Source organism: Geotrypetes seraphini, chromosome 5, assembly GCF_902459505.1.
Source record: "Geotrypetes seraphini chromosome 5, aGeoSer1.1, whole genome shotgun sequence".
Classification (NCBI taxonomy): domain Eukaryota; kingdom Metazoa; phylum Chordata; class Amphibia; order Gymnophiona; family Dermophiidae; genus Geotrypetes; species Geotrypetes seraphini.
Window position 1 is genome coordinate 28,294,086 of NC_047088.1, and position 26,407 is coordinate 28,320,492.

At 49.5% G+C, this 26,407-nt stretch overlaps 1 protein-coding gene across 9 annotated transcripts in view; it reads left to right on the forward strand.

Moving 5' to 3' along the window:
• Positions 1 to 26,407, forward strand: part of SEPTIN6 (septin 6) — a 97,595-nt gene that overhangs the window by 27,596 nt on the left and 43,592 nt on the right. For all 9 annotated transcript variants that reach the window (XR_004539512.1, XR_004539511.1, XR_004539513.1 and 6 more), the window contains 2 exons: positions 16,810 to 17,005; positions 19,237 to 19,423. Coding sequence is in view for 6 of the 9 variants with exons in the window: in XM_033945104.1 (XP_033800995.1) it covers positions 16,810 to 17,005; positions 19,237 to 19,423 (383 nt within the window). In the remaining 3 variants the exon portion in view is untranslated. The remainder of the gene's footprint in view (positions 1 to 16,809; positions 17,006 to 19,236; positions 19,424 to 26,407) is intronic.

Consider the following 26,407-nt stretch of genomic DNA (forward strand, 5'->3'; position numbering starts at 1 on the left):
GCAGACCGTGGCGGCAGTCTGCAGCTGCAGACCTCAGTGGCTGCAGGCCGCGGCAGCTGTCGGCCACGGTGACTGTCGGTGGCTGCAGGCCATGGTGGCTGCCGGCGGCTACAGGCTGCGGCGGGCAAGCACGGAGCCACCAGCAGAGTGTGGCGGTCAGCCCAAGAAACCCCTGAACTACAGGCCGGGCTGAAGTTTAAAGTACTGAGTGTAGGAGGGACAGGAGAAGCTAGATTGAGGGAAAAAATGATGATGCACAGGGAAATGGAGGGAGAGGGAATGCTGCGGCTGCTGCACAGGGAAGTAGGGAAGGAGATAGGAAGAAAGACACAGGGACAGGGGCAGGGAGAGATATAGAAAAACAGACAGACAAAGGGGGCCAGGGAGGGAGAGAGACAGAAAGAAAAAGACAGGTGTAGGGAGAGAGACAGAAAGAAAGAAAGACAGACATATATTCTAGCACCAGCGGGAGGAAGGGAGACGGAAAGAAAAGAAGAAAGACACAGGGACAGGGAGAGACACAGAAAGACAGATAGACAAAGGGGACCAGGGAGAGAGAGAGACAGAAATGAAATAAAGACAGACAGACATATATTCTAGCACCCGTTAATGTAACTGGCTAAAATACTAGTTCAATTAATATTTTTATTCCTGGTCAGGGAGCTCTGAGGTTCTGTTCATAAATTTTATTTTTTGTTGGTATGCTTTCAAGAAACCGTAGTAACAAAGTTGACTGGTGTCATGTAGCAGTAGATTGAATTTATTGCAGGCTTCTAATGGTTCGAAGGAGAAGACCATTATATAAGCGTAACAGAAGTCCAGATGTATGATGACCAGTTAAGAGAAGACCTCTCACTGAATCTAGTAAAGGAATAGACCTTATTTGGCAAGGTGTGAAGAAACAGGAGTGAGTGACAGCATCAATTTGAAATTTCAAAGGTCAATTTAGGCTCAAACAATTACTAATATAAACGATCTTGAAAGACTAGAGCAGGGGTGTCCAACCTTTTGGCTTCCCTGGGTCGCACTGGCCAAAAAAATGTTTCTGGGGCCACACAAAAACGCAAACGCTGCAGCAAGACAGAGGAGGGAACTGGCAAGACGGTAAACACCCAGGGGGAGCAGAGGAAAACACTGCATCGACTGGGGCCGCACAAAATACTTCACGGGGCCGCAGGTTGGACACCCCTGGACTAGAGGAATGTGGGGGGGGGGGGGAGTGCTGGGTGTACCACCTTGAAGTGTAATCAATATCATTTTAAAAATTGGGCATGGGTGGAAAAGTGAATGGCTTCACACATGACGTGATTATGAAATAATTTGTCATTGAGCCAAGTGATAATTGTCTTAAAGCAGGTGTTAACAGCAGAGGAATCAAATGCAGAAACAGGGAGTATAAATAGAACTTATGTCCCTGGCATAACACAGACGACTCCAATGGATTGGATTCGCAGAAGCGAGGGAGATAAGTAAATATTAGAAAAGCAGGGTCTTTAGCAGGGAACACCGGGATTGGCCTCCGCATGTGCGGGTCGCCGGAAGGATGGACCTAGGGTCTGATCCGGTGAATGGCATTTCTTATGTTCTTATGAGTGCCAATTTATTTTATTTTGTTCAGCAAAGATCCAGAAATGCATTTAAAAAATAAATTATTTAAGGGAATTGAACTCTAGAATTATATAGCCCATAATAAAATGGGGTCACGGAATTGGAAATATTGCAGAAAAACCAAAATGGAGTATCAGTTCATATTGTACATATATTACATTGTGCATGTTCCAAATTTTATTCTGCTACAATATACCATGTTATCCCAGGACAAGCAGGCATGATATTCTCACATGTGGGTGACGTCATCTACGGAGCCCCGATGCGGAAGCATTTTCAAGCAAACTTGATTGAAGATTTAAGTTTGCTCTGCTGCTCCACGCATGCGTGCCTTCCTGCTCCACTAGGGGGTGCATCCCCTCGTGGTCTCCAGTTCAAAATTTTCCGCGAGCCTAGAAGCCGTGTTTTTCAGGCTCTGCCCCAACTGCCTTCTAGCACCGCGATTTTTTCTTGTTTTTTCACGATTAAGTCGCTGTGCGCGAATTCTTTACCTTTTTATTTGATTCCTGCTTCGTTTTCGACGACCCGGAGGCTTCCGGGTCCCCGTGGCCGCGTGGTTAATCGAGCCGCGGCTACTTTCGATTTAATGTCCCGGCCTTTGACCGGCTTTAAAAAGTGCACCCGGTGCGAGCGGCTTCTTTCTCTCACAGATCCGCATCGCCGGTGCATCCTCTGTCTGGGGGCGGCTCATCCAACCGACTCCTGCTCCCAGTGCGCTACTTTCCAAAACAGGGCCCTCCGCCGAAGAAAAGCCCGCATGGCGGACCTCTTCACCCCGGACCAACCCTCCACCTCGGCCTCGAGGTCGGCCCCGGCCTTGACCTCGGCCCCGGATACCTCGGCATCGCCTCCCCCCTCTTCCCTCTTCAGGTTCTGTAACAGCGAAGAAGCCAGCCTCGGGGACAATGGCGATGCATGGCGGAAGCCCCATGCTTACAGCCCCGTCTAAGCCCTCCAAGCCTTCGGGCCGTGCCTCCACCACACGGGAATACTCTGATACGAGGTCGCCCCCGGTGGAGCGCACCGAGGCAGTGGACATGCCTTCGATGCTGTCCGTGCCCGTCTTCCAGGACCTACTCCGAGCGATGATCACGTCGGAGCTGTCCGCTGCAATGGCCCAGTTTCAATCGGCCTCGACCTCGAATGTGCCAGACCAGCCTGAGCCTCGCACCGAACAACCTCGAGGAAAGGTGCGCAATCCTCGCCGCATCCCATCCTCCTCGGACTCCTCGCCGAGGCACCCGAGACGTTCCCCCCCCGCAGACCGCCGAGGGGCAAAACGTCGGGCTAGAACGACAGAAACCTCGAACCGCCGTACCTCCAAGAAGGCCCGAGGTTCACCAACTCTACGAGGCCGTTCCCCCACACCTCGTACGGGACCGCTCAGGGTGGCGGAGTTATCACTCTCCAACCCGCGCATCCTCCGAACCCCCCCTCGAGACGCCGAAGATCGACAACCCCGGAACACTCTCACAGTGCTTCCCCAGTCTCGGAGCATGGATCAGAGCATGAACCTCGATACTCGAGGGAAGCCTCCCTATCCTTCTCCACCCGACGAAGGTCTCGTTCCCCGACCCCGCACGGGGCCCCGGGGACATCTCGCCCATCCTTCACTCGCTTTGTCCAAGACATGGGCCACGCATTGGACTTAGACCTCCAGTCCGACTCCAGATACTCTAAGGAGTACCTGGCGGAGCTGGATATGCCATCACTGCCCAGAGAGTCCCTTCGCTTACCACCCAACCCGGTACTCCAACAGGCCTTCTTCAGGAACCTGGAGACCCCCTACATGGTCACGGCCGTACCCTCCAAAATGGAGGCCAAGTACCGCACAGTACCTTACCCGGGATTCGAGCAACCACAGCTCTCCCACCAATCGCTGCTAGTAGAATCCTCCTTGAAAAAGGCTCACCCGTCCCGGGTCTCAGCAGCGGTCCCCCCAGGCCGAGAAGGCCGAACCCTGGATAAGTTCGGCAGGAGACTATACCAAAACGCAATGATGGCCTCTAGGGTGCAAAGCTACACTTTCACCTTCACATCATACCTCAAACACCTCATTGGACTATTGAGAGCCTTTGAGACTGACCTACCGGCCTCCCGGCAAGGAACGTTCGGCCTGCTTTTAGAGTCCCTCTCCAACCTGCGCCTTCATCTATTCCACGTGGCCTACGATGGCTTCGAACTCTCCTCAAGAGAAGCAGCCTTCGCTATCGCCATGCGCCGACTAGCCTGGCTGCGCCTGGTCGACATGGACCCCAACTTACAGGACCGGTTGGCTAACCTCCCCTGCGTGGGAAAGGAATTGTTCGATGACACTTTCGAGGCGGCGACAAAACGCCTCTCCGAACATGAACGCTCGTTTGCCTCCCTTGTCCGGCAAAAGCCCAAACCGCCAGTGTCCAGGCCATACAGGGCCCCTCCGCGCCGCTACCCACAAAAGTCCACCCCTGCTTTCTCGCGGCCCCCACCCAGACGTCCGCAAGCCCACCACAGGGCCATGCCCAAGTCCCAACCGCCCGCGACCACCAAACCATCCCCGTCCTTTTGACGGGACACGCGGAAGGGGGCGGGCCCCCTCCGCCATAGTCCCAGGCCACCTTCCCATCGGGGGTCGACTCAAAGCTTTTTACCCTCACTGGGAACAAATCACGTCGGACGCATGGGTCCTTGGCGTGATCTCATCAGGGTACTCTCTCAACTTTCGGGCCATTCCTCCGGACAACCCCCCAAGGAATTGCCCTCCCAACCGGACTCAGCTACCCCTACTCCTCTCCGAAGCTCGAGACCTGCTTCGCCTGAGAGCAGTGGAGAAGGTTCCCCCCGACCAACGGGGGAAGGGCTTCTACTCCCGCTACTTCCTGGTACCGAAAAAAACGGGAGACCTACGCCCAATACTAGACTTGAGACGCCTCAACAAATTCCTGGTACGGGAAAAGTTTTGGATGCTCTCACTACCAACACTTTACCCCCTGATCGACGAGGGCGACTGGCTCTGCTCCCTCGATCTCAAGGAGGCGTACACACATGTCCCAGTGCACCCCGCTCACCGCAAGTTCTTGCGCTTCCAAGTAGGGGACTGGCACCTACAATACCGAGTCCTCCCCTTCGGACTAGCATCATCACCTCGGGTCTTCACCAAGTGCCTCGTGGTGGTAGCAGCAACCTTACGTTCCCAGGGCCTCCAGGTATTCCCCTATCTGGACGACTGGCTAATCAAAGCCCCGTCCAGGGAAGGGGTTATCTCAGCGACCCAACAGACTATTACCTACCTACAAAGTCTGGGGTTCGAAATAAACTTCCCAAAATCTCAACTACGCCCCTCGCAGACCCTATAGTTCATCGGGGCCACGCTGGACACGGTTCGCCTCCGTTCCTTCCTCCCCCCTCCGCGCCTGGAGGCGTTAGTAAGTCTGAGCCGAAGGATCTCCCTGCTGACCTCAGTATCAGCTCGACAGATGATGACTCTTCTGGGCCACATGGCCTCCACCGTCCATGTCACACCCTTCGCCCGCCTCCATCTGAGAATCCCTCAATGGACCCTGGCGTCTCAATGGCGTCAAGATCGGGACCCGATCGACCACTCAGTGACAGTGACTCCTTCATTGCAACGATCGCTCCGCTGGTGGGCCGACTCTTCAAATCTTTCCAAAGGTTTGCTCTTCCTCACCCCACCCTACAGCAAGGTACTCACCACGGACTCGTCAGAGTACGTTTGGGGAGCCCATCTGGACGGCCTACGCACCCAAGGAATGTGGTCAGCACAAGACCGTCGCTGCCACATCAACGTGCTAGAACTTCGGGCCATCTATCTCGCAGCTGTAGCCTTCCAACATCTGCTCCACGACCGAGTGGTTCTCATCCGAACCGACAACCAGGTAGCGATGTACTACGTAAACAAACAAGGGGGGACAGGGTCTTGGCCCCTTTGTCGGGAAGCCCTGCGCCTCTGGAAATGGGCAATCTCCAACAACACCTTCCTTCGAGCGGTGTACATAAAAGGAGAACAAAACTGCCTGGCGGACAGACTCAGCCGTCTCCTCCAGCCACACGAGTGGTCACTACACTCTCAGACCCTGCGAGGAGTGTTCGAATGGTGGGGGACACCTCAAATAGACCTGTTCGCGTCCCCTCACAATCACAAGCTGCCTCTCTTCTGCTCCCGGATATACTCCCCGGACCGACTCGAGGCCGACGCCTTCCTCCTCGACTGGGAGGGAAGGTTCCTATACGCGTTCCCGCCGTTTCCTCTGATACTGCGGACGCTTGTCCACCTGAAAACAGTACAAGCCACCCTGATCCTGATTGCCCCTCGCTGGCCACGCCAGCCGTGGTTTTCCCTGCTACTTCAACTCAGTGTCAGAGATCCACTGCCTCTGCCTCTGTTTCCCTCTCTACTGTCACAGGGTCAGGGTTCACTGTTACATCCCAATCTTCAGTCTCTTCATCTGAATGCTTGGTTTCTCTCCCCCTGACTGCTCTCCCCATGTCTCAATCAGTCAAGGAGATATTGGAGGCCTCCAGAAAAACCTCGACGAGAACCTGCTACTCCCAAAAGTGGACCAGATTCTCAACCTGGTGCTCCTCCCACAACCAGGACCCGGTGTCGGTCCCCGTCCCCCTGGTCCTTGACTATCTACTTCAACTATCTCATTCCGGCCTAAAGACCAACTCCATTCGAGTACACCTCAGTGCGATTGCGGCCTTTCATCAGCCCCTGGAAGGGAAAGCCCTCTCGCTCCATCCCTTAGTCACTCGCTTCATGAAGGGTCTGCTGAACGTCCACCCCCCTCTCAAACCTCCCCCAGTGGTTTGGGACCTTAACGTGGTTCTGGCTCAATTAATGAAACCTCCATTTGAGCCACTAGACAAATGCCATCCAAAATTCCTCACTTGGAAGGTAATCTTCTTACTCACGCTCACGTCCGCACGGCGGGTTAGTGAGCTGCAAGCGCTGGTAGCGGACCCACCCTTCACGGTATTCCATCACGACAAGGTGGTACTCCGCACCCATCCAAAGTTCCTACCTAAAGTAGTGTCTGATTTCCATCTCAATCAGTCCATTGTCTTACCTGTGTTTTTCCCCAAGCCCCACTCTCACCCCGGAGAAATGGCGCTCCACACTCTTGACTGCAAAAGAGCGTTGGCCTTTTACCTCCAACGCACTCAGCCACACCGGAAAGTCCCACAACTGTTTCTGTCCTTCGACCCAAACCGGTTAGGCCACCCAGTTTCCAAACGCACCTTGTCCAACTGGTTGGCCGATTGCATCTCCTTTTGCTACGCTCAGACTGGTCTCGCACTACACGGTCGAGTAACGGGACACAAAGTCCGAGCGATGGCAGCCTCCGTAGCGTTCCTCAGGTCCACACCTATTGAGGAAATCTGCAAGGCTGCCACATGGTCTTCGGTTCATACCTTCACCTCCCACTACTGTCTGGACTCCCTGTCCAGAAGCGATGGTATTGCGAAACCTATTTGCTTAAATTGCCAACTTCCCTCCATCCCTCTTCAGTAAGCTTGGAGGTCACCCACATGTGAGAATATCATGCCTGCTTGTCCTGGGATAAAGCACAGTTACTTACCGTAACAGGTGTTATCCAGGGACAGCAGGCATATATTCTCACAACCCGCCCACCTCCCCGAGGTTGGCTTCTTGGCTAGTTAAATGAACTGGAGACCACGAGGGGATGCACCCCCTAGTGGAGCAGGAAGGCACGCATGCGTGGAGCAGCAGAGCAAACTTAAATCTTCAATCAAGTTTGCTTGAAAATGCTTCCGCATCGGGGCTCCGTAGATGACGTCACCCACATGTGAGAATATATGCCTGCTGTCCCTGGATAACACCTGTTACGGTAAGTAACTGTGCTTTCTCTGTAATGCTGTCTTGGCTTCCACATTTCTTTCTTTTATTTCAGCTCTTAAGTACACTAATGCCAAGATAATGACTGCCAAGTTTTAATGGTTAAGATTACTGATTGACTCAGCTGGGAAAAAGCCAAGCCACATATTTTGAACCCTGAAGATCTCCTGCTTCTATGAGGGATTTTCTTTGGTAGTATTTTGCAGTTCATAGTCGTGCGCAAGACACCAGCGCGCCGACAGTGGAGGGCAGACAATTCAGCGCAAGACACCAGCGCGCCGCAGGAAAACTTAGTTTTAAAGAGCTCCGAAGCGGGGTATGAGTGAGGGAACCCCCCCACTTTACTGCATAGTGTTCGTGCTGCTTTTTGGGGGGGGGGGGTTGGAACCCTCCATTATAGTTTTTCTCTAATGTGGGGGGTTGCACCCCCACGGCAGTGTGAACAGTATGCAGTAAAGTGGGGGGGTTCCACCGCCAGTTGGAGCTCTTTAAAACCTAAGTTTTCACGCAGTGCGCTTGTGTCTTGCGCTGAATTGTCGGCGCTCGATTGTCGGCGTGCTGGTGTCTGGCACACGATTGTCCCGTCACCGTAGTTTGCAGTTTGTAAGTTAGACTTAGGGCTCCTTTTACTAAGCCACATTAGCGTTTTTAGCGCACGCAGCATTTTAGCGTGCGCTAAACCCGCGCTACACGCTAGAACTAACACCAGCTCAATGCTGGCATTAAGGTCTAGCACACGCGGCAATTTAGCATGCGCTATTCCATGCGTTAAAGCCCTAACACGGCTTAGTAAAAGGAGCCTTTAACATGTAGTTGCAGGAAGGTGTTTTGAGGATGGAAAATTGCTTTTTCATTGACCATATGCATTTGGCGTACAAAGTTGTGGAATGGCATTTTATTTAAGGGCCGTCATTGTGCCACTTTTTCATTGATTTGGAACATGTTCCATTATTAGTGTACAGTGTTAAGTACAGTAGTACCTTGGATTACGAGCATAATCCGTTCCAGGAGCATGCTCATAATCCAAAATGCTCGTAATCCAAAATGCTCTGAACGTGCGCAGATGCTCAAGGCCCAGCAGACGAGGAGGCTGATCTTCGGGGTGCCCAGATGAGGATAAGAAGTGGCGGGGGGGTGCCCAATCGTGTCGGAGGGGGGTGCCCAATCGCATCGGAGGGGTGCCGGATCATGGCGGGGGGGGGGGAGGGGTGCCCAATCATGTCGGGAGGGTGCTGATTGCGGGGGGGGGGGGGGGGGTGTGCTCGTTAATCGAGCCATGCTCGGTTTCCGAGGCACCGATTTTGCAAATGTTTTGCTTGTCTTGCAAAACGCTCGCAAACCGGTGCTCTCGTAAACCGAGGTACTCACAGCATTGTCCAAGAGACTGCTGCTGCTCTTTCTTTTAAAGGAAGGCTTAAAATGCCCCCTGATTTAGCACAGAGGAGCACTGAACATACTTTTCATAGTAGCTCACTGAGATCATCCCCCTTTATAGCTCTTCATTCCTAGATGGCTTATCTACAGCTGTAGATGAGCCAATGTTTATCCCTTGAAATACTCAACAAAGAGTAAACCCTCTATTTGGGATTCTGCTTGGTATTCGCAACCTGGATTGGCTGCTGTTGAAGATGAGATGGTGGGCTTTAGACACTTTTTTTAGTCTGACCCAGCACGGCACATCTTATGTTCTTTAACTCGACTTTAACCTCTATTAAATAGCAGTTAGCCTTAGTTTGCTAAGAAGCGACCAAGATGGTAAAGGGGATGGAACTCCTCTTGTATAAGGAAAGACTCTAAAGAGGATAGGGCTCTTCAGCTTGGAAAAGAGACAGCTGAGGGGAGATAGGATTGAAGTCTACAAAATCCTGAGTGGAATAGAACGGGTACAAGTCGATCGATTTTTCACTCTGTCAAAAATTACAAAGACTAGGGGACACTCGATAAAATTGCAGGGAAATACTTTTAAAACCAATAGGAGGAAATATTTTTTTAACTCGGAGAATAGTTAAGCTCTGTAACACATTGCCAGAGGATGAGGTAAGAGCAGATAGCGTAGCTAGTTTAAAGAAACGTTTGGACAAGTTCCTGGAGGAAAAGTCCATAGTCTGTTGTTGAGAAAGACATTGGGGAAGGCACTGCTTGCCCTGGATCAATAGCAGGGAATGTTGCTACTGTTTGGGTTTTGGCCAGGTACTAGGGACTTGGATTGGCTACCGAGAGAATGGGCTATTGGGCTTGATGGACCATTGGTCTGACCCAGTAAAGCTATTCCTATGTTCTTATTAATCACGGAAAAGTGGTCCAGAGATGTGAGACACTAGATGATTGCTCCTGCCACGAATCACTGCTAGACCACCAGGGATATTAAGTTATGTGGAAGAGGTGGGAGGGAAATGAAAATAATTAGAATCGGGTTGGGACAGGAGGCAGGAGGGATCCCTCCTATCCCAGCCACCACTAGACCATCGGGTCTCATGACAGGCCTGGTGGAGGCCTGCAAGGCATCAGAAGGGAGGGGGGAAAGGGTACAGAACCTGGCAGGGAGGGAGGGGGAGGGGGAACAGGGTGCAGAGACTGGCAAGGCACTGTACTTGAATATTAACATCCCCCCTCTTTGGTTTATATTCGAGTCAACCTTTTTTTTTTTTTTTTTTTTTTTTGGGGGGGGGGGGGAAAGGTTACCTCGGTTTATATTTGAGTATTTACGGTATTCCTTTCAGGAAACAGAGAACATAAAGATTGTCCCTACTGGCTCAGACCTTCTAGCCCAGTATCCTGTTTCTAATAGTGGTCAATCTGGATCACAAATACCTGTCCCTTTTCTCTTGTATGCATAGAAACTAATCTGAAGCTAGTTTGTGTATAGAATTTATTTTCTGAGTGTTGGCACTGTGGAGGCAGTTTGAAACTACTGACCTTCAAATGGGGTGTTGACAGGTCTGCTTTAATTAAATTGTTTCACTGGATTGTAGCACTAAATCTATATCCATTCTTCTGGTGAATAATCCCAACCCTCCATGTTCCTGAAAGAATACACCTTTAGCCGGAAGTTACATTGGAAGGAGGGATTTGGTGGGAAGAATGTTCCGGAGCATCCCTGCATGCGATGTTGCTTCTTCGTCAAGGAAGCTTCTAAGAGGCTGATAGGCCCACCCTGGGAGTGGAGTTACAGAGTTGTTTTTATTTTTAAATGGTAGCTGCGATTGAGAGGGAGGTGGACTGTTGGACCCATAACAGGGGTGGGGCTGCTGGACCTGCGATTACGAGGTGGGCTGATGGCCGGGAGGGGTGGGACAGGAGGAAACTCGTGGCAGATCCTTTTCTGCGGGGACAAGGCCATTGACAACCAGTCAAGCCCCCCCTCCTTTCCTGCGGGTTATCCGTGGCTTTCCGCGGGGAAACAGTCACTGTGTCATTCTCTAATTGTACTGACTATCTCTTATAAAAAGATAACATGGTTTAGTCTGTTCTTTGAGAGAATAATGCCACTATTGTTTCCCAAAGAATGATTCACTAAGGATGGGATAATAACAGAGTCACAGTGTTCCAAGCACAATGACAGTTGCATCAGCTGGAGCTGCTCAGCGCCGGTTGTGAATTTGGAAAATAATTCAAGACAAAAACTAAGTGTTTCCTATCCTCCAAACTGCTTTCTATAGAATAGGTGATGGCACTTTTGCGAGAGGAGGCGATGTTACCAGGTGAAAGAACCAAATCTGAGCATTTTCTTAATAATAATAATAATAACAGTTTATTTATATACCGCAAAACCGTGAAGTTCTATGTGGTTTACATAATTTAAAATACAAAGTTGAAGAAGATTAGAGAGGGAAGGACCAATAGCTAAAAACCCTAAAAATCTAATAATTACATAGTATAAAATCTTTACAAATTAACTACCTAAGTACTTCAAAAATAAATGTGTTTTTAGATGTTTTCTAAATTCCCCATAAATTTCGGTAAAAAGGAGCAATTGATCTAAGGCAGTGGTCTCAAACTCGCGGCCCGGGGGCCACTTGCGGCCCGCCAGGTACTATTTTGCGGCCTGCGGTCTGTACTAGTGCTGCCCGCTCTTTGCGGCGTCCTCTGGCTTCCCCCCCTGGCCTCCAGCTCTTACTTTCAGATAATTACTGCAGCATGCAGAGAGGATTGCCAGTGCTGTAGCAATCCTTGCAGGCTGCCGTCATCCTCAGCATCACGTTCCCTCTGCCGCGATCCTGCCCCTGACGTCGGAGGAGGGGCGGTACCGCGGCAGAGGGAATGTGCTGCGGAGGCCGATAACAGCCTGCAAGGAATGTGACAGCACCGGCGATCCTCTCTGCAGGCATGCTAATTAGCTGAAACTAAGACCAGGAGGCCAGGGGAGAAGCTGGAGGACGCTGCAAAGAAGGGGGGAACATGCAAGCCTTTGGGGAGGGAAGATTTATAAACTATAAAGAGTTTTACCTCATGCAAAATTGTCATTTCTATAAGACATTAACTTTTTGTTTTCTGCGGCCCTCCAAGCACTTACAAATCCAAAATGTGGCCCTGCAAAAGGTTTGAGTTTGAGACCACTGATCTAAGGGCTCCTTTTACAAAGCCGCACTAGGGCCTTAACGCACAGAATAGTGCATGCTAAATTGCCGTGCACGCTAGCCGCTACCGCCTCCTTTTGAGCAGGCGGTAGATTTTCGGCGAGCGCGCGCTAATCCGGTGCATGCGTTAAAACCGCTAGCGCGGCTTAGTAAAAGGAGCCCTAAGTCTTTGCCCTATGCTGCTGCTTGATATGAAAGAAGATGCTGATGATATTTTTTAAGTTTGCATCCTTCAACAGGCGGAAAAGCAAAAATCGAATGTGAGCTTCTTTTATGTCTATGGGTTGTAAAGGAGAAAAGTTCATTTATATATTTGGGAGTCAAGCCAAATAGAACCTTTAAAACAAAAGGCGACGAAAATGATAGGAGGCTTGCACCAGAAGACGTATGAGGAGAGACTGGAAGCCCTGAATATGTATACCCTAGAGGAAAGGAGAGACAGGGGAGATATGATTCAGACGTTCAAATACTTGAAGGGTATTAACGTAGAACAAAATCTTTTCCAGAGAAAGGAAAATGGTAAAACCAGAGGACATAATTTGAGGTTGAGGGGTGGTAGATTCAGGGGCAATGTTAGGAAATTCTACTTTACGGAGAGGGTGGTGGATGCCTGGAATGCTGCTCCCGACAGAGGTGGTGGAGAGTAAAACGGTGACATGAGTTCAAAGAAGCGTGGGATGAACACAGAAGATTTAGAATCAGAAAATAATATTAAATATTGAACTAGGCCAGTTACTGGGCAGACTTGCTACGGTCTGTGTCTGTTATATGGCTGTTTGGTGGAGGATGGGCAGGGGAGGGCTTCAATGACTGGGAGGGATAGTAGATGGGCTGGAGTAAGGTCTTAACAGAGATTTCAGTCAGTTGGAACCCAAGCACAGTACCGGGAAAAGCTTTGGATTCTTGCCCAGAATTAGCTAAGAAGAAAAAAAAAAAAATTTAAATTGAATCAGGTTGGGCAGACTGGATGGACCATTCGGGTCTTTATCTGCCGTCATCTACTATGTTACTATGTAAAAGCAACTGAATTTAAATTTCATGTGCGCCTCCACTGGCAACCAGTGCAACACCCGATAAAAGGGTGTCACATGGTCATATTTCTTATGCTTTTCAATGGAGAATACACTTCTTTCTTTGTAAACGTACATAGCAAGTAATTAGAGCTGATTTATATGTATTTTTTCCTGGTAAATCAATTGGGAATTGGTTAAGTTCAAATATTCAAAAATGGGGGTCAGTTTTCATTATTTTAGTATATATACACTGCTTATAGCTTAAGCGGTTTACATTCAGGTACTCAAGTATTTCTCCGTCTGTCCCACTGGGCTCACAATCTGACTTGACGTACCTGGAGTTAGAGAATGACACAGGGACAAATTTTTCCCCGTCCCTGCGGGAACTCATTTTCACATCCTGTCCCCGTGAGTTTTGTCCCCGTCGGAGCTCAATTTCCCCATCCCATCTCCGTGAGTTTTGTTGCTGTCCCTAGGCCCCATTTCTTCAAGCTCTGTCTTCATCTGCACAAGCCTCAAACACTTTAAAATCATAAGTGTTGAAGGCTTGTGTGGTTAAGACAGAGCATACATGAATGGGGCAGGGACGGCGACAAAACTCATGGGGATGGGATGGGGAAATTGAGCTCCGACGGGGACAAAACTCATGGGATGGGACAGAGAAATTGAGCTCCGACGGGGACAAAATTCACGGAGATGGGACTGGGGAAATTGAGCTCCTGCGGGGACGGGGACAAAATTCACAGGGCTAGGACGGGGAAATTGAGCTCCGACGGGGACAAAACTCATGGGGATGGGACTGGGAAATTGAGCTCCTGCGGGGACGGGGACAAAATTCACAGGGATGGGACGGGGAAATTGAGCTCCGACGGGGACAAAACTTACGGGGATGGGATGGGGAAATTGAGCTCCTGCGGGGATGGGGACAAAACTCACGGGGATGGGACTGGGAAATTGAGCTCCGACGGGGACAAAACTCACGGGGATGGGACGGGGAAATTGAGCTCCTGCGGGGACGGGGACAAAATTCACGGAGATGGGATGGGGAAATTGAGCTCCTGCGGGGACGGGGACAAAATTCACGGAGATGGGACGGGGAAATTGAGCTCCTGCGGGGACGGGGACAAAAGTAACGGGGATGGGACGGGGAAATTGAGCTCCTGCGGGGACGGGGACAAAATTCACAGGGATGGGACGGGACGGGGAAATTGAGCTCCAACGGGGACAAAACTTATGGGGATGGGATGGGGAAATTGAGCTCCAACGGGGACAAAACTCACGGGGATGGGACGGGGAAATTGAGCTCCTGCGGGGACAAAACTTACGGGGATGGGATGGGGAAATTGAGCTCCAACGGGGACAAAACTCACGGGGATGGGACGGGGAAATTGAGCTCCTGCGGGGACGGGGACAAAATTCACGGAGATGGGATGGGGAAATTGAGCTCCTGCGGGGACGGGGACAAAATTCACGGAGATGGGACGGGGAAATTGAGCTCCTGCGGGGACGGGGACAAAACTAACGGGGATGGGACGGGGAAATTGAGCTCCTGCGGGGACGGGGACAAAACTAACGGAGATGGGACGGGGAAATTGAGCTCCTGCGGGGACGGGGACAAAATTCATGGGGATGGGATGGGGGGAAATTGAGCTCCGATGGGGACAAAACTCACAGGGATGGGACGGGGAAATTGAGCTCCGACGGGGACAAAACTCATGGGGATGGGACTGGGAAATTGAGCTCCTGCGGGGACGGGGACAAAATTCACAGGGATAGGATGGGGAAATTGAGCTCCGACGGGGACAAAACTTACGGGGATGGGATGGGGAAATTGAGCTCCTGTGGGGATGGGGACAAAATTCACAGGGATGGGACGGGGAAATTGAGCTCCAACGGGGACAAAACTCACGGGGATGGGACTGGGAAATTGAGCTCCTGCGGGGACAAAACTCATGGGGATGGGACGGGGAAATTGAGCTCCTGCGGGGACGGGGACAAAATTCACGGAGATGGGATGGGGAAATTGAGCTCCTGCGGGGACGGGGACAAAATTCACGGAGATGGGACGGGGAAATTGAGCTCCTGCGGGGACGGGGACAAAACTAACGGGGATGGGATGGGGAAATTGAGCTCCTGCGGGGACGGGGACAAAATTCATGGGGATGGGATGGGGGGAAATTGAGCTCCGATGGGGACAAAACTCACAGGGATGGGACGGGGAAATTGAGCTCCGACGGGGACAAAACTCATGGGGATGGGACTGGGAAATTGAGCTCCTGCGGGGACGGGGACAAAATTCACAGGGATAGGATGGGGAAATTGAGCTCCGACGGGGACAAAACTTACGGGGATGGGATGGGGAAATTGAGCTCCTGCGGGGATGGGGACAAAATTCACAGGGATGGGACGGGGAAATTGAGCTCCAACGGGGACAAAACTCACGGGGATGGGACGGGGAAATTGAGCTCCTGCAGGGACGGGGACAAAATTCACGGAGATGGGACGGGGAAATTGAGCTCCTGCGGGGACGGGGACAAAACTAACGGGGATGGGATGGGGAAATTGAGCTTCTGTGGGGACGGGGACAAATTGTCATTCTCTAAATGGAGTGACTTGCCCAAGGAACCGCACTGGGCTTGAAACCAACCTCAAGGTGTGGAGGCTGCAGCCCTAACCACTAGGTCACTCCTCCACAACACATGAAAGACGTGTAAATCAGTTAATGGTGCTTATGCAAAAAAAAGCTTTATTTTTTTGTCTGGGTTGGATAAAAAGCAGGTATGGATAACTGACTCTTAGGAAATCTGGTCAACTCCTGTAATTTTGGGGAAGGTATAGATGCAGTTGCACATTCTGATTTGCTATATAGATGGAGAATGATTGATTTTTTTAATTTTTTTTTCCCACTGTGAGACTAAGGCCCTCTTTTACTAAGGTGCGCTAACCGCTAACGCATGCATGTTAGTCTATGGACACATTAGCGTTTAGAGCGCGCTAATCGGTTAGCACACCTTAGTAAGAGAGTGGGTAAATCTATACCCAGCATTTTGTCTCCCAAGCCTCTGAATGCTCCAGAGATGGAATTCGCAAGAAGTTTGAACTCGAATGAACCCTGGGTCTGCACTCAAGCTCTCTGACAAGCACGCTCATTGCTTACTGAGAGGATCCATAAATGCTTTTGAGTGTCACAGCAATCTGCTGATTGCAGTAATGCAAACCTACAGGACTGGAAATGGAGTCTGAAAGCTGGAGCAAGAACAGATTTGTAATGAGTTGTTTTGCCAAGATATCCGAATGCTATGATGTTGATCTGCTGTGGGGAAGCAAGTGTTGGTTATGAGGAGAGAATTTCTTAGTTTGTGTCCCTTGTCTGTGTTTTAATCCATTTCTTGTTTTAATCTTAATTTTTTTTTGTCTTTCCCTCTTTCTCCCTAGCAGAGTCTGCCACTTCCCTCTCCCAAAATAGCCCTAGAGAGTTCTCTTTAATTTTTTTTTTTTTCCCTCCTCATAGGATTCTTTATATCCAAAACTCAGTTGTGAGAAAGATTTATCTGTTTTAAGGTGTAGATAATTCAACCAGCTTTAATCTTTGGTCATTTATTTTTTCAGGGTAGTTTTTCATGTGTTTCAACCAGTTCTGATTTTCTTGGCCGTAGGCTTCCTGCTGCTGGGAAACTGGCAAGAAGTGAATTGGAGGGAGAGAGTAGACAAAATTATCTGAGCAATTTTTTTTTTTTTTTAATATTCTCAGGAGAGACCGGATTGGGAAAATCCACACTGATGGACACACTTTTCAACACCAAGTTTGAAGGCGACCCGACATCACATTCTCAGCCTGGGGTACAGTTGAAATCCAACACGTACGACCTCCATGAGAGTAACGTGCACCTGAAACTAACCATTGTGAATTCCGTGGGCTTTGGGGACCAGATCAACAAAGAAGACAGGTAGTCGGCAGCTGCTAAAAAGAGATGCAGAAAGCACCGTACAAGTTGATGCGATTACAAGATATTATTTCATAACTCTTACTTAGTCCTGGTTAAAGATGGAACTGATGGAGCCTTATTTCTCTTATAAAGAGGAACAGATTAAATCATTCACCTTGTTTCTTTTGACCCTCAAAAGAGATTTTATTAGGGAAATGATGAGAAATGTGGCTTGGAGAGCAAGGACTGTTCAGTTGAGCGTGAACCTAATGCGCTTCACTGATGATACATTAAGAAATGGTCTAATTTACCTCTTCTGAAGTGCAGGGATTAGTTCCTAGGATTATGAGTTAAAAGTATTGTAGTGGAAAGGTTCCAGAGCAAAATCTCAGTCATTTGAGTTTTGAGGCTATCCATAATGAATATGCAACAGAGTATTAGTATGCGCTGCTTCTATCAAATGCAAATCAATCTCATTGCATATTCAGATGTCCTGAAAATTCATCCAGCTTGAAGATCTTGTAGGACTTGGCCGAGAACAACTGGTTATTATAGAGATTGTAAAGAACAGTAAGGAAACCTGTCTTCATAGCAGTATCGCAAGTGTATAGAATGGTTTCCCAGTGGAGGAAAAGAAGCTCTCTGAGTTCAAGGAAGCACAGAGCATCCTTAGCGGTGGGAAAATGAGTGAGACATGAGCATTACAGCAAGAAAGGAAGATAGTAACATAGTAATATAGTAAATATCGGCAGATAAAGACCTGAACGGTCCATCCAGTCTGCCCATAAATTATACCCATTAAAAAATATGCAATTAATAATAATAACTTTATTCTTTTATACCGCCATAACCAAAAGTTCTAGGCGGTTTACACTAAAAAGAGCTGGACAGTCGGTGAAATACAATAATACAGTAAAAAATACAAATATTTGTAAAATAGAATTTCAATAATAAAACTCTTTAAGTAATAAACTTATCGAACAAAGTGGTCTTAGTTAATTTCCGAAAACTGCAATTAGGATTAGATTAACTTGTCTCTTCTTTGATATTTCTGGGCCGTAGACTGTAAAGTCTGGTATTGTCCTAAGTTCCAAATGCTGAAGTTGCCGTCCAAGCCCACTCCAGCCTATCCAACCATCCCGTTAGATGTGCCTTGTGGTTTTTATCTGTCATCAGATTCTGTATTACCATCGTTCTGAAAGAATACTTTTCAAGACTTGTGTCCAGCTGTTAAATAACAATATGAACAGAGAGAATGATCCATAGTGCATACAGGCAAACTGTATGTGATAAATAGTCTCTGTGTAAAGAGAATACATTTAATGCACAGAGCATTCATAAAATGAGAAAAAATGGTTACAAAGCACATAACTCATGTTCTAATCCCACGGGATCATTGAGATATTGTCAGATTTCATATGTACGCCTTTCAGCACTTTACAAATGATAAATAGTAGTAGTAGCAGCAGCAAAATATCAGAGATAATTATCAAAATACTAGCCAGGTTTGATAAGTATTCTAGGGCAGGGGTAGGCAATTCCGATACTTAAGAGCCACAGGCAGGTCAGGTTTTCACAATGAATATGTATGGAATGGATTTGCATGCCCTATCTCCTTGAAATGTAGATCCATCTCATGCATATTTATTGTGGATATCCCGAAAACCAGACCTGGCTGTGGCTTTCCAGGACCGAAATTGCTTACCCCTGTTCTAGGGTATCATACTAGTACCAGGGTAGGTACTGAAGATAGTGAGGTGCTAGCACAAGGCTGCCCATGTCCAGTTTTCGAGATCTACTGGCAGGCCAGGTTTTCTGGATATCTGCAATGAACATGCATGAGAGAGATTTGCATACCAAGAAGGCAGTGCAAGCAAATCTCTCTCATGCATATTCATTACGGATATCCAGAAAACCTGGCCTGCCAGTAGATCTCGAGGACCGGACTTGGGCAACCCTGTGCTAGCACAAGAGTTGGGCTTATGTACAGTTACTGAGGGTCCCAAAGGGCAGGACCTGCAACAAGTTTCTGAATGCTTGATTTCTGTTTAGGAGAGGAATGATGAAGTAGGCTCCCTGAAGGACCTTAAAGGCAAATTACAAAGACAGCCTGTCTCCGATATGGTACTCTGATTCCTCGTAGGACCTTGAAAGTGCTTTAATGATGCATCTTTCTCAGCCACAGAATCTATTTAAGAGTACAGGTAATGGTGTCATTACATTTCACATTGGTTCTTTTCCGTCCCTCAAAGCTACAAGTCCATCGTCGAGTTCATTGACGCCCAGTTTGAATCCTACCTACAGGAGGAGCTGAAGATAAAGCGAGTGTTACATAATTACCATGATTCCCGTATCCACGCCTGCTTGTATTTCATAGCTCCCACAGGCCACTCGCTGAAATCCCTGGATCTGGTGACCATGAAGAAGCTGGACAGTAAGGTAAGGCTTGACAAGATACCGGGGGGATGGGGGGGGAAAGCTTGGAGATTCTACAACTTGCCGTTCCCGTTGGGGCAAGTGGACAAGTAGTGGAAATATAGCATTTGCTTTGAAAGTAGGAAAGCAGCCTGGAGAGCGCTTCCAAGTGAATAAATAGACGAGAAAACACTGCACACTTGATAACAGTAGCCGTTCTTTCTCTGTGGAAGGAGATGAGATGCTAATAGTTTTCATATCTTGATTTGATTTATGGTTGGTTGCTCAACTTTCACGGATTTCTCAGGATTTTATTTTTTTTTTTTTGAAACCAGTCAGTGCGATAAGCAGTTTTGGTTAGTTAATGTGTTTGTAATACACGATGTACTGTTTGGATATTTTTGCTGCTCTAATGGGCATTAGACAATATCCAGATTTTTCTTACTACATACTGTCATGGATGGATTTATTCAAAATGGTGGCCAATAAAATCCTAATATATGTCATTAGGCAAACATACCATCTTGCAGCCTGTATTTCAGAATCGTTCACCAGAAGGTGATTGTTTTGTGTTTTTTGGTTATTTTTTTTCTCTTTGATTGTGAAGCAGCATCTGACATTTTCAGAGCAAGAGATAAATTTTGGCTCATTATTTGTGTAACTTTGACAGGCTGAGACTCTCTTATTATGTTTGAGCTGTTCTCTCGATCTAAAAGTATAATTTAATACATGTGACTGCAAATGATTTTGTATTTACATTTTGAGGAGTTCTCATCCTTTGACAGGTGATCACATTTTTCCTGTACACATTCTAAACTTTCTGGACCGGCCTAGGTACCTGATGATGGATTCAGGCAGGCACACGGACCAGTGTGATTCTAGAAGAATTTAAATGCTCTCTGTACAGTGCACCATGCTAGCTTCTTGTGAGATTCACCAAGTAAAGCGATAGTACACAGGATGATGTACTAACATGTTTAAATTAGGATAGAAGTTTTGGCTTCTTGGTGGCAGGAATACCATTCTTCTGGTATATGATTTTGTATATATTGAGCAGATTACTTAGGAGAAATATTTTCGGGGAGGGAAAGCAAACCTCCACATTTTACCTCCTAAGATGAAAATACTGTACTGCTATTTTTTTTCTGTTTTCAATAAAAAGATTAAATCAAAACCATGGACAAAACAGTTAAAGTCTACAATTCATATAAGCGTGAAGTATAAAGGTTTCTTTACCTGGGTAATAAACATTTATATATTTTATATATCCCCACCACCAATCCCCATCATCTAACAAATATTACTGTACTAGATTACACAACTAATAATCTGTAATAAAGTGAAATGTGTTAGGATTTTTTATTACGGTGGTATTAGCTCCGATGCTCATAGGAATTCTAAGTGCTAATACCGCCATGGGCATCGATTTTATATTAAAAAAAAAAAAGCTTAACGGTTTTAACTCCTTGCTGACTTATAAGTTCATTTGCTCTGAAGCTCCCCGATATCTCTCCTCGCTTATCTCCCCCTATGCTCCCCCCCCCGTGATCTCCACTCATCGGGCAAGCCCCTCTTATCTGTAACCTTCTCTTCCACCGCCAACTCCAGACTCCGTCCCTTCTTTCTTGTGGCGCCGTATGCCTGGAACAGGCTGCCTGAATCGATACATCGTGCTCCGTCCCTGGCAGTGTTCAAATCCAACTTAAAGGCCCCCTTTTTTTTAAAACTGCTTTCAACTCTTAAGTCCCACTCACTGCTGTCAGATACCTAGACCCACTGTAATCTCCCCCAACCCTGAAATGTCCTGTCTAAATTAGATTGTAAGCTCTTCTGAGCAGGGACTGTCTATTGTGTGTTAGAATGTACAGCGCTGTGTATGTCTTTCAGCGCTATAGAAATAATAAATATTATCCCAGGACAAGCAGGCAGGTATTCTCACTAGTGGGTGATGTCATCAGACAGAGCCCCGGTACGGACGTCTCACAAGCACGTGTTGCTTGTAGAAACTTAAAGTTTCTAGATGCCCGCACCGCGCGTGCGCCGGTGCCTTCCTGCCCGGAGATCCGGGCGTGTCTCCTCAGTTCTTTCTTTTCCGCGGAGCTGAGAAGTTCAACTTCATCATGCGCTAGCTGAATTCAGTTAAATTTGCCTTCCTTGTCCGCGTTTTCGCTTTCTTTTAATTACAGTTAACAGTACTTTTCTTTTTCAGTTAAAAAAAAAAAAGAAGATTATTTCCTCCGGCGGGTCGAACGGGCCGGCCACGTGGCTCAGGCCCACTGGCTTCGACCTCGCGGCGGAGATTTTCCGGCCTATGTCCCGGCCAATCACCGGGTTTAAAAAGTGCAGCAAGTGCCAACGCGCGATTTCACTCACGGACCCTCACTGGCGCTGTTTGCAGTGTTTGGGCCCTGACCACATCCCGAAATCGTGCAGGCCTTGCTCTACCCTTACGGCACGCTCATTCAAGCGGCGTTGCCTATTGTGGGAATCGATGTTCAAGATGGACGCAGCTAAGGATCCCTCAGCCTCCACTTCATCTGATACCTCCCCGGTTCGGGCTAAACCGGTATCGACCCCTCCTGCATCGAGTGTGGTGAAACCGGCATCGCTCACCCCGACACCATCCACGAGCTCGACGTCGGTGCCTGCCCCGGTCTCCTCGGTTCAGGTACCTCTTCCTTCCACAGTGCCACCAGTGGTCATCAAAGTGCCGAAAGCTACTAAGCAGAAGCACTCGGCCTCGAAGGAGCGCGATGTCCGTGCAGGAGGACCCCCTTTCGGTGCGGATCCCTCCTTATCGGCTTCGCTACGGTCCGTGCTGGAAGCTCAATTCGTTGAGCTCATGCAGACCATCGGACCCGGGCTCATCGCTGCCATACAGGGTGACCTCCCGGTACCGGTCCAAAGGGGCGGTCCGCCCCCTCCCCCTCCCCCACACCGTTCGACCTCGACAACCGACGAGGACGAACGGGGGAGGGCGGCGATGCCCATGCGGCAAGCCTCGCTTACCGATATGCCGCCATTAGAACCCATTACGCCTCCGCGCCAACATGGGACCAGACCTCCGATCGATACTCGAAGCCCTGGGCATAGTCAGGAAGAGTTCCTCCGTACTCCTTACCAGACTTGGGTAGCATCGCAAGAACCCGCATCGCAAACCCAGTTGCGATCCACCGCTTCCAGCCCTATCCACTTGGGGGCCTCGGGAGACCATGCGATGCACAGACGATCCCGATCCCCGTCCCGCCACCGAGACGGGCACCGATCGAGACACTCATCCTGGCACTCCTCACGCCATTCGGAGGTGTCACCGCAGAAAAAACTGCAACGTAGGGGATACTCCTCATCAGAGGTGTCCCCCCCGGGGGGCCCGGAGTACGAGGAGACATCGGTGCCCGATTCTCCTTGCCACTCCCCGATGTCCATGGACCTGGAGGCCTCCTCCTCCTCCAGCCCGTCCCACAGACCGATGCTGGCGGAACAATTGTCCTTCTCATCATTCCTCCGACAAATGGCGGATGATCTGGATGTGACCCTTGACACGGGCTCCCGATACTTCAAAGAGTATCTGGACACCATGCATTTACCTAACCCTCCAACGGAGTCGCTTCGGCTCCCCCTGCACAAATTACTGGACCAGACCTTCATGCAGTGCTTCGAAACACCGTATTCCATACCGGCGATCCCCAGCAAACTCGATGCTCGATACCGCATCGTGCACCATAAAGGGTTTGAGGGCCCTCAACTCTCCCACCAATCCCTACTGGTCGAGTCCTCCCTTAAACGCTCTCATCCCTCCCAGGTCTACGCCTCTGTACCGCCGGGCTGAGAGGGGAGAACGATGGACAAATTTGGTAGAAAATTCTACCAAAATTCCATGATGGCGTCACGGGTGCTGAACTACAATTTCTTCTTCTCTTCCTATCTGGAGTTCTTCTTGCCGGTGCTCCGCAAGTTCACTCCGTTCATAGACAACCAAGCTCGATTCGAGTTCGAGGAAGTGGTAGCCTCCCTCTCCCAATTACGCCTCCAGCTGATGCAATCCTCCTTCGATGCATTCGAACTCTCGGCACGCGCCGCCGCAAGCGCGGTAGCTATGCGTCGCCTGGCATGGCTCCGTACAATCGATATGGATCCCAACCTCCAGGACAGACTCGCCAACGTACCATGTGCTGGAGCTGACCTGTTCGATGAGTCTATCGAAACTGTTACCAAGAAGCTGTCGGATCATGAAAAATCTTTTCAATCCATCCTGCGGCCCAAACCCAAACCTCAACAGTCTCGACCTTCCAGGCCACCCCTGATTTACCAGCGGCGTTACATGCCCAGACAAATGCCTGCTGCGAGACAGCCTGCGAAGAGACAACCTCCCCAGAAGTCTCAGCAAAAACCTCAGCCACCGGCTGTACCTAAGGCTCCCCAGCCCTTTTGACGCCCCTCCCGGGAGCATAACCTCGGCCTCTCCCATAGGGGGCCGCCTCCATCTTTTTTACCATCGATGGGAGGCCATAACCACGGACCTATGGGTCCTCACCATCATAAGAGAAGGATACTCTCTTCAATTCCACCGGGTCCCCCCGGACCATCCTCCAAGAGAGTATCCTTCAAGCTCGACGCAGACCGCCCTTCTTCAGGAAGTCCAAACCTTACTTCAGCTTCGGGCTGTCGAGCCGGTCCCGTCAGACCAATTGAACCGAGGGTTCTACTCCCGGTACTTCCTCGTCCCGAAGAAAACGGGCGACCTGCGACCCATTTTAGACCTTCGGGCCCTCAACAAGTTTCTGGTCAAAGAGAAGTTTCGCATGCTGACTTTGGCTTCTCTATACCCCCTCCTCGAGCAGAACGACTGGTTATGCTCCCTGGATCTCAAGGAGGCCTACACTCACATCCCCATTCACCCGGCCTCCCGAAAGTTCCTCAGATTTCGGGTGGGAAATCTGCACCTACAGTATCGAGTGCTACCATTCGGCCTATCTTCATCCCCCAGAGTCTTCACAAAGTGCCTGGTGGTAGTGGCCGCAGCACTCCGGGACAGGGGTCTACAGGTGTTCCCATACCTCGACGACTGGCTCATCAAGGCCCCGTCAGCCCCAGAGGTCACTTCGGCGGCCTTGGCTACAACCTACTTCCTCCAAAATTTGGGCTTCGAGATCAACTTTTCCAAGTCTCATCTACGACCCACCCAGTCCCTCCCCTTCATCGGAGCGGTCCTGGACACCACCCGACTCCGAGCATTCCTGCCCCTGCAACGCATGGAGTCCCTCCTTCATCTCTGCCAGTCGGTGTCTACTCGCCAAACCCTACCGGCGAGACAACTGATGGTGCTCCTGGGCCATATGGCCTCCACAGTACATGTGACACCCTTTGCCAGACTCCACCTCAGGATCCCCCAGTGGACCCTGGCATCACAGTGGAATCAGACGTCCGATCCACTATCCAAACACATCTCAGTCACACCTGCTCTTCGGCAGTCTCTACTTTGGTGGATGACCTCTTCGAATCTATCCAGAGGTTTGCTGATGCACTCTCCCCCTCATCAGAAAGTTCTCACAACCGATTCGTCGAACTATGCATGGGGGGCCCACCTGGACGGTCTCCGCACCCAAGGATTCTGGACCAGTGCGGAAAGACTACACCAAATCAATCTACTGGAACTCAGAGCCATCTTCAATGCGCTCCAAGCTTTCCAGCACCTACTTCACGACATGGTAATCCTCATTCGCACAGACAATCAGGCCGCCATGTATTATATCAACAAGCAAGGAGGCACGGGCTCGGCCCTCCTTTGCCAGGAAGCTCTACGAGTCTGGGACTGGGCGGTGCGCCACAACGCCATACTCAGAGCAGTATACATCCAGGGGGAGAACAACGTCCTAGCAGACAAGCTAAGCCGTCTGCTACAACCGCACGAATGGACTCTCCATTCCAGTCCCCTTCACCAAATCTTCACGCAATGGGGGACGCCTCAGATAGACCTCTTTGCGGCTCCCCACAACTCCAAACTGCCTCAGTTTTGCTCCAGGATCTACACTCCTCATCGCCTCGAGGCAGATGCTTTTCTACTGAACTGGGGGAAACGATTTCTATATGCGTTCCCACCATTCCCGCTGATCCAGAAGACTCTGGTCAAGCTGAAACTCGAACGGGCCACCATGATTCTAATAGCTCCTCGGTGGCCCAGACAACCTTGGTTCTCCCTCCTACTTCAACTCAGCAGCAGGGAACCAGTACCACTTCCAGTGTTTCCTTCACTACTTACTCAACATCAAGGATCACTACTTCATCCCAACCTGCAGTCTCTCCACCTGACAGCTTGGTTCCTCTCAACGTAACCCCTCACCAATTCTCACAAGAAGTGAGGGAGGTCTTGGAAGCTTCCAGGAAGCCCGCCACTCGACAATGCTACTCCCAGAAATGGACCAGATTCTCCTCATGGTGTGTTTCTAAGTCAAAGGAACCTCAGCGAGCTTCCTTATCCTCCGTGCTGGACTATCTCCTACACCTATCTCAATCTGGGCTCAAGTCCACATCCATACGAGTCCACCTGAGCGCTATTGCGGCGTTCCACCAGCCCCTACAAGGGAAACCCCTCTCGGCCCATCCGGTGGTCGCCAGATTTATGAAAGGACTCTTCCATGTTAACCCTCCTCTCAAACCACCCCCAGTAGTTTGGGACCTCAATGTAGTCCTTTCCCGTCTCATGAAGCCCCCGTTTGAACCACTCAACAGGGCCCCTCTTAAGTATCTCACCTGGAAAGTGCTTTTTCTTGTAGCCCTTACGTCCGCTCGCAGAGTCAGCGAACTCCAGGCATTGATGGCGGATCCACCATTCACAGTATTCCATCATGACAAGGTGGTCCTCCGCACTCACCCGAAATTCCTGCCTAAGGTGGTCTCCGAATTTCACCTCAACCAATCCATTGTACTTCCAGTATTCTTCCCTAAGCCCCATTCTCACCACGGAGAATCGGCCCTTCACACTCTAGACTGTAAACGTGCCTTGGCTTT